The sequence below is a fragment of the Eschrichtius robustus genome, chromosome 9 (genome assembly GCF_028021215.1).
Source record: "Eschrichtius robustus isolate mEscRob2 chromosome 9, mEscRob2.pri, whole genome shotgun sequence".
In the NCBI taxonomy this organism is placed as follows: domain Eukaryota; kingdom Metazoa; phylum Chordata; class Mammalia; order Artiodactyla; family Eschrichtiidae; genus Eschrichtius; species Eschrichtius robustus.
Genome location: NC_090832.1, coordinates 122087172 through 122096147, shown reverse-complemented (window position 1 = coordinate 122096147; position 8976 = coordinate 122087172). Strand labels below are relative to the sequence as shown.

The window sequence follows — 8976 nt, the reverse complement described above, 5'->3', positions numbered from 1 at the left end:
TAGTGAGTGATTTGTAATCAGATTTCAGGCAACTATTCCTAAGCAATTTTAGGGAGTATTGTCACTAGAAACCTAGAAGGGGAAACCGAGACCCTTAAAGGTTGCCAGACTCTTCCAGATCAGAGTACCTTCCCACTTTCACAGCGCTCCATCACACAGCACTCATTACAAGCTTTTACAGGAAACTATATAAAGTGCCTCCTGTGTATACATTTACCTTATAAAATTAATGTGTCCGTCCTTACTCTTTTTCTTCCTTATGAAGGCCTACTCTTCCTACTGACACAATCCAAAAAGGGAGCGGCAAAACAATGAAACTACAGGATCCTGTGGCTTGGAGGTTACTAGTTGAACTGGGCATGCTCAGTCGCCAGGCAGATTTTTTTTTTTTTTTTTTTTTTTTTTCGGTGAAGTGGAAACTACAACAGAGCGTACCGTACGCACGGAGGTGGGCGTGCCCTCGTGGAATTTAGAACGTTGCCGCAGCCAATGGGGCCTCGCGGCCGGCTGCCGGGGCTCCTCATTGGAGAAGCGGGGAGGCAAGCGAGTAGAGGGCCCCTGGAGGGAGCCGCGGAGGTTCAGGTCCCGGAGGCCGGGCTACGCCGAGCCCTGCGCGTGAACAGCTGCGGTGGGGGCAGCCTCCAGCGGCGGTGCCAGCATCCAGTGGCGGTGCCAGCAGTTCCAGCCCGTTGCTTTACTTTTTAGCTGCACCAACGTAGTCATTATGCCGAAGAGAAAGGTAAGTCTTACCAAAAAACATTTCAAAGGCCTTCAAATTGTGCTAACAGCAAATCTTGTCATTGCAATGGATGGCGTGCAGTGCACTCGGTAGTAACTCGGGGGTTGCGAATCTCTTTGCTTCTTCAGTGCTTGTTTTCAGTTGCCTGTTGCAGACATTGCGCCCTCCCTCTGTCCCCATCGATCTCTGAATGTTACTTTCTTTCCGGCGACCCGGCTTCCCTTCTTTTTGAACTCATTCTAGCCGGTATGGTTTCCACCTCGAACAAGAAGCAAAAGCGCTTTTCACCCCCGCTTCCAGGAGGGGAGTTTGCTCTTTACAAACTGCCAGGTTGCGGTTAGTGTGGAGGAAAAGCAGCGCGGGGTGGGGAACAAGTCCACGCGTAGGGAGATGGAAAATGAAGCCAGTAAGTCGGGCAGATGTCGGGGTTATTCCCATGTGGGCCGTGCCCACGCCGGTGCGCCGCGATGGCTCTGAGGCTACAGGAGGGGGAAAGCCATGTTTAAAATAGCGCTCACTCCCCTGCTCGCCTGCGCTGCAGACCCGTATGTACCAACTCCAGTGTCAGGCAGGGCTGGGGACGGCGCAGGCGGGGCCGGGGTGGCTGGACTTGCCCGCAGTTGGCGGCGGCAGCCGCGGAGTTGGCCACACGCAGGACGGGACGCCGCCGGGGGCGCGCGCACCGTGGCTGCAAAGGGCAGGAGCCACCGGGTCCGATGCGGGGACCCAAACTCACACTCGGTCCCGGAAGGCGGGGTCCGCGTGCTCCCGCGCCCCTGGGTGCGTAAGGGGCACTGGGGTCACTCCTGGCGGACTATTATGTCCCCTTCCGCACAGGCCCCGGACCCCAAGTAACTCGCATGGGGACGCACGTTTCCCTCGGAGTCCGACTGCGACTTGTCGTTGTCCCAGGGAGGAAGGGAAGGCTTTCCTCCCACCCCGAGGCAAAACCGCTGTGTAGCGGCTGTTTCTAAGAAAATGCCTTGCCCTCGTGTTTCCAACGATGTTAACCAGTAAGGGTATTAAATTTGAAGCAAAAGGGCAAATAATATTCTGCTTTATCGGTTAAAGATGGTGGAATGATTTGTGTGTGTGTAAATGACTGAATTATTTTAAAATACTGAAGCTTCAAAAATACAGAAGCTTTTGCCTTTTTATCTGCCTTTACTAAGAATTTGGTGGAAACTTGTCTCCTCCATTTTTAAAAAAACATTATAATTAAAACTTTCAAAAAAAAAATCTTAGAGTTTATTGTGCGCATACTATGTGCCTCATAGTGTGGGCAGAGCTTGATTTAACATCTCGTTTAATCCTCTCGTTTAACCTTGACAGGGGTATTCCATGGAACTGGGGCTTAGAGACAGGAATTACCCAAGGGTCTCACCAACCAATAGCTAGTACCAGAGATTTAATTAGATGCTGCAGGTGTAGAGGCTTTATTTTCAGACAGTATTTACTCATTCTCTTCATTTAGTTGTGGGTGGGTCAAGAGGAGTTTGAAATGCAAAGAGACTCCCAGCCTAAGAAGATGGATGGCATATTGAGTACTAATACTTTAGGTTCATTATTTAAACTTAATTTTTATGAAAGTATTGTTTTTCCATTACTAGAACGAGGCTGTTAGAATGATGCCACAATTTTCAGCATTTTATCTTTGGTTTAATGACGAAGCTGGGAATTCTAGTAGAGTCACCAAGAAATGGGTTGCAGAGTGAGTTGATGCCATCTCCTTTCTTGGGAATTATTCACAAATTTAGACAAATAGTAGGTTAGAGGTGCACAAATTCTTTATTATAATGGACCCTGATGTGCCGGAATCCTTGTTGTCCAAGGGTCAGAGTTGGTGAAACCATTACTCTTACTTTTCCTCATTGCCCACCTCTCTTAAGGAAATAGAAGGGAAGAAAAGAAGAGCAGTAGGGGAACTGGCTTTTAATTATTGTTTTATTTCCCTAGAAGTCAGGGAAGAAGCTAGCCAGGCATCCTGGGACTAGGGGCAGACCTGTGTGCAGGCACCTGTGTGTCATCCTAGGGACATCAGAGTGTTTTCAGAGGTGGGAAAGCTCTCCTTGAGTAATAGAAATGCTCTCCGTTTATACCCATGGCCAAAGGACCTGGGCTGGTACCTGGACAGGAGCAGCCGCAAATTAAACATGGCTTCCACGGCCACGCCATCTACAAGGCAAACCTTGGAGCCGCCTCACGGAACCCTGGAGTTCACGGGAACTTACATAGGAACCAATAGTCTTTAGGTAAAGGCTGCCTAGATGCAAAGAAGAGAACTGGAGACAATCTGTGCGTTGCTCTGCAGGATCTGTGAAGCTGGGGTATCATGTACATACTACTCCACGATATTTTTCCTGGCTGAAGCACTGCCTGTTCTACATTATAGGTTTCGAAAGTGTCCCCACCGTACTTTTTTTCTTTTTTTAACCGTCTTGGCCCCTTTTTTTCAACTTTTCCCAGAAATCAAGACATGTTATTTAATGAGCACTGTTGAGGCTGCAGAGTAAGAAATGGCACTAATAAAGTCAGTAGAAACGTCTGGAATCCTAGCACTGCTTGCGTGCTTTAGGGATATAAAGTTTGCCCTCATGGAGCTTCTGTTTAATTCAATGAGGTGATAAGGGTAGTGGCCACAAAACAATTGAATAATATTAAGCCTGTATATATGTCCCAGAATACATAGTATAGATTCTAAAAGCTGTAGGATAGGTAAGGAAAGAAGGTTGAACTGGGGCCAGTCTTGAAAGAGTGTGTTGGCTGGGAGGTGGTTTCAAATATACAAAGAGGAAAGCAGGCATTTTCTGTTTTCAGGCATTTGGATGCCTCTTCTGATTGTATCTCAACATGACCAGGCCTCAGATATATACTGTACCTCGAAGGCCACAGTATCCACATTAATATAGAACATTCTTATGCCATTTCTTTTCTTTAAATATTTTATTTTATTATTGTTTTTGTTTTAATTTTTTATACAATTTTTAAAGGTTACTTTCCATTTACATTTATTACAAAAAAAAATTGGCTATATTCTCCGTGTTGTACAATACATCCTTGAGTCTGCCTTACCTTTGTGAATTTTATCTATATCTTCGTGTGTGATAGTCATAACTACACGAAACCAAATGGTTTTTATAACTGCAGTAGTATTTTTTTGAAGCAGTATAGCACTCAGTAGTGACGAGTTCTTCAGTTAGCGTTCCATCTCTTTCCAAGTTGGTGAGATTTAAATAAAGTTGAGTTTCCTCTGTTCATTACCTAATGGGTGGTGGGTCACCACCCACTAATTCCTGGACTCAGGTGGTGGTGGGACAGTGAATGACTGAGTTCTGGACTGTTCTGGTCAGACATCCACGAATGCCTACAGTGATCACGCTGTTATGTGATGACCTGATGGTCTACAAAGAGACCTCAGCCAGCAAGTCCTAGAGCCATGGTTCTGGCGTGAGTAGCAAACACATTTTCACATCCTTCTTTTTATTTTTCCAGTTCTTCATCACTGGAACTATTGGAAATGTCTAGTGTATCACATCAGAAATTTTCTCTAATGAGGCAGTTTTCCAGGAATTTGGGATGTAAACACTAGTCTCTTTACAGTTAAAATAAAGGTTTAAGGAAGAAAAGTCTGTCTGCCTCTAGCTTTGAGATTTGAAATTATGTTTTATCTCTTTTCATAGAGTGGAAAGGCCCAGTAGGTCTGGACTTGGCACGTGGGATGCTTAACTAACAATACTCAAGGTTTCTGATAAATCTTTCAAAGGAATATCACATATTATAACACTAGAGACAGACTCTGTAAATGAAAATAGAGATAAATTTGACTACATAAAAATGAATATGTCAGTATGGCAAAGGAAAAAAAAAACCCTGTTAACAAAATTTTAAAACTTACGAACAACTGGGGAACAAATATTTGTACCACGTATCACTGAAAGAAGTGTGCTATTTTAAAAAGATAAAGAGGCTCACATGTCCTTATGGAAAAGATGTATATCCTTATAAGAAAATAACAGACTCAATAGATGAAAATGTTTAGTTTTACTAAAAATCAAAGAAATGTATATTATTAAGAATAATGAGATGTGAGTTTTTAAAACCATTCTGGTTTAAAGAAAAGCTTGAAAGTGTTACTGCCCAGTGCGTAGTGACACTGACACTTCAGCAACTCTCAAGCAATGTGGGTGGGGGTATAATTTCGTTTAAAAAAAGAAATAAAAAAGTTTTATTGAGGTATGATGTACTTACCATAAAATCTGTTCATCTATTCAAAGTATACAAATCAATGATTTTTAATCAACTTATAGAGTTGTGTAACATTACTATAATCCAGTTTTAAACCACTTCTATCACTCCAGAAAGGTCTCTCCCATTGTTTACAGACAGTCCCTACTCCCACCCCAGTCTTAGACAACCACTAACCTACTATCTCTATAGATTTGCTTTTTCTGGAAATTTTATATAAAAGGAATCACACAGTATGTAGTCCATTACGTCTGGTTTCTTTCACTCAGCATAGTGTTTTTGAGGTCCACCCATGGGGTAGCATGTATCCGTACCTTATTCCTTTTTAGTAGTCCACTGTGTGGATATTCGACTTTTTGTTTATCCTTTCACAAGTTGGTGGACATTTGGATTGTTTCAATTTGGGGTTATTATAAATAATGCTGTTGTGAATATTTGTATGTAAGTCTTTGCACGGACATATTTTCATTTCTCTTGGGAAGTTTCCTAAGGGTGGAACTGGTGGGTGGTATGAAAGTCTGTCTTTAAGAAACTTCCAAACTGTTTTCCAAAGTAGTTGTATCATCAGTGAATGAGGGTTCCAGTTTTTCCACATCTGTGCTCATAGCTGGTATTGCCAGAGTTTTTTGCTTATAGCCTTCTAATTAGTCTAATTTACATTTCCATAATAAGTAATGATGATGAGCATCTTTTCATGTGTTTACTAGCATAATGGATATCCTAGGTGAAACATCTATTCAAATATTTTGCCCATTTTGAAATTGGATTGTTCATCTTATTATTGAGTTGTAAGTGTTCTTTATATATTCTGGATGCAAGTCCTTTATCAGATATATGATTTATAGATCTTTTCCTTCAGTCTGTGGCTTTTAAAGAAATTTTGTCTTGATGTCTTTCAAAGAACAGAAGCTTTTTAATTTTGATGGAATCCATTTAGTGTCCTGTCTAATACATCTTTGCCTAATCTAAGGCCACAGATATTTACTTCTAAAAGTTTTATAATTTTAGCTCTTATATTTAGGTTTATGATCCATTTTGAATTAAATTTGTGTATAGTATGAGACAAGGGTTTCAATTCTTTTGTGTGTGTGTGTGCGTGCACGTGCGCAATGTGGATACCTACCTGTCTCAGCACCAACTGTTAAAAAGACCATCTTTTTTCCACTGAATTGCCTAGGCACCTTCGTTGAAAATCAATTCATCATAATGTAAAGTTTCGATTTCTATCCTCTGAGTTGTGTTGCATTATCTATAGGCTTGTCCATATGTCAACACCACATTATCTTGATTACTGTGGTTTTATAGTAGGATTTGGTACTGGTAATGTCAGTTCCTCACTTTGTTCTTCCTTTTCAAAATTGTTTTGGCTATTACATCCTTTGCACTTCCATATAAATTTTCAAATCAACTTGTAAATTTCTACAACATGACTGCCATGATTTTGATAAGGATCGAATTGAATCTGTAAGTTAGTTTGGAGAGAACTGCCTTCTCAGCCATATTGAGTTACCCAGTCTGAATATGAAAGGGCCTGATACGTAGTATGCCATCCATAAATACTTGCTGAATTTAATTGCGCCAATGTTGATGTGAAACCTGTATTTGAGTAAAGCCTCCAAAATGCCAGGGTTATACATTTTATTCATTCCTTCACTCACTTCATGTTAAATAAACATTTATCAAGCATCACCTTTATGCAAAGTACTATCACCTTGGGAAAGTAAGTGAATTATTGTTTTTTCCAACCCTTTTTGAAGTGAATGAGTAAAGGCCCTTATTTTTAAGGATCTTTCAGTCTGACATGGTAAGTAATATACATATGTCAGTATTCATAATTCAGGGCAAGAAGTGATAATGAGCCACAAGAAAAACTATGAGCTCTGAGCATTCAAAAGTTTGGTCAGACTCTGTGTCCAAAGAAAAAACACTGGCAGAAAGTTGTTTGGTTAAAAGGGTTGGGGATTATAGCTTCTTTTTTTTAAATCACAAGAGGATCAGTGCTAGTTTGTTCATAAAGGTGATCTCTGAAGTCTTGCTTTCTTTGAAGTAGAAGGAAGTTAAATTCAAGGCCGGTTACAACATTTGGGGTTAGATTGTGTACGGTAGCTACCCTTACTCATTAGTAAAGATTCAGTGACTTCTTGGCCCCTATGCTTTTCTGTAACCACTCTCTTGTGTTTAAAAGGTGGTTGTCTGGGACCATGTTTCTAAGCTGAGACATGTTATTTGATTGATTACCTAATTTTGAATTAACTTTGTAATCCTTCTAATTCCACTTGACCATGAAGTCTTTGGTGGCTCTGGTCTTTTTTTAATCCCCCTACAGCTCCTAGCACAGATACCATAAATGTTTGCTGAACGAGTGCATGAATGAATTGTTTTCAAGGGAAGAAGGTAGTAACTTTAATTATTTCATATCCTTGTTGGGGAGATAGTCCAATATAGCCTGGCTTTACTGTTTACTAGCTGTGTAATTTAGGGCAGGTTACTTAACTCCTCCCTAAGCTTCTGAGTTCCTAATTCTCTGAGACTCGGTTTCCTCATCTGCAAAACTGGGCTAAAAATATGTTCTACCTCGTTGGGTCGTTGGAGGCATTAAATGAGATGGTGAATGCACAGTTCTTAGCACAGGGCCTGGCATGTGTGAGACGGTCAATGGATGTTCATTATTGTGGTGCTGATATTTTTAATAAGAGAACTACAGTGAAATAACAGGCTTCTAATAAGCCAAGCTTCCATTTTGTAGGACCAGTGGTGCACAGAGCTCACCCTGTATGTCCAGTTAACTGCAATTATAGGAGTAGGTAGTGTTTTTGAAAGAACATAAGCTTTCATCTGGTGCATTTTTACATGGTTGATTTTTCTCACAGAAAAAATTATGCTTAAAAATATTGCCACATAACATTAAAATTCCCTTGGCAAATCAGTTACCAAGTGATCCTCTTTTCCTATATTTTTCCCCCTAAAGCACTGCCTTTGTTTACATCAAAGTTAAATAGATTCCACTTTCCTGCAGGGTACAATTTGGAAATGGTGACTGAAGTAAACACCGTTTAAGCTGTCTGCTTTCACAGTACCTAGTATGTTGAAATACGATGTTAGTCTCCTGAGTAATTTAAAAATCAGTGTTGAAGATAACAAACCAAATCAAAATGTTGAATATTTTCTCCCACTGGCTGCTTATTTATTGTACATTTAACTGCGTTCTTGGAAGAGTTCAGTGGAACCATGTATGGGTTCCTGGTCAAGGTATTTATTGAGTCCAGTATTTTTACATCTTGTGAGCATGTCCAGAAACAGGGCCATTTATATATGCCCAAGGCAAATGCATGGTCGGTCCCAGCAAGTAAATGATATGCATAATCAGAAGTAGGGAGATATAGAAAAAGGTTTTAAATCTCAAAATTGGTTCCAAAATTTAATATTTTAAGCAGAACTTATATCCGTAACAATATATACACATATTTATTTCCATTAAAATTTAAATAGCTACCACTTATTGAATACCTGGCTGTACCGGACCTGAGCTTTGCGCTTTATAGTCATTAGAATAAAATAAAAATTAAATAAAAATATGTGAAGTTGTTAGAAATAAACCTGTGTGGCAAGTATTACGGTGTAATTTCATATTATTTCATTTTATTCTCCCCGCAGTTCTGCGAGGCTGTCCTCATCTCACAGATCGTGTGACAGCCACAGTAAATAACATTTAGGTGGCTTTCTATGACTCAGTCACAAAGTTCCCAGCACTTTGCATTCATGAGCTGAATCGTCCAACCACCCGGTCAGGTGTGTGCTCTCCACACTGACATCTTCAGAGGTCGGGGGTGGCCGAGCCGGGAGTGCAGTCCTGGCTGTCTGGCTCCAGAGCCCGTGCTCTGAACCACCGAGCCCTGCGGCCGGTCCCATCCACATCCACAGTGAGAAGGCTGGGATTTAGTGCGATGAAGGCATTTCCCCTGGGTCACACAGCTGGGAAGGGACAGAGCCAG

The 8976-nt window shown here is 41.2% G+C and overlaps 1 protein-coding gene across 1 annotated transcript in view; it reads left to right on the top strand.

Annotated features, from left to right (window-relative positions):
* The first annotated feature begins 527 nt into the window (after positions 1-527).
* HMGN3 (high mobility group nucleosomal binding domain 3) overlaps positions 528-8976 on the top strand; it is a 30955-nt gene continuing 22506 nt past the window's right edge. The window contains exon 1 of the mRNA XM_068551657.1: positions 528-739. Within this exon, the coding sequence (XP_068407758.1) occupies positions 725-739 (15 nt within the window). The 5' untranslated portion in view covers positions 528-724. The remainder of the gene's footprint in view (positions 740-8976) is intronic.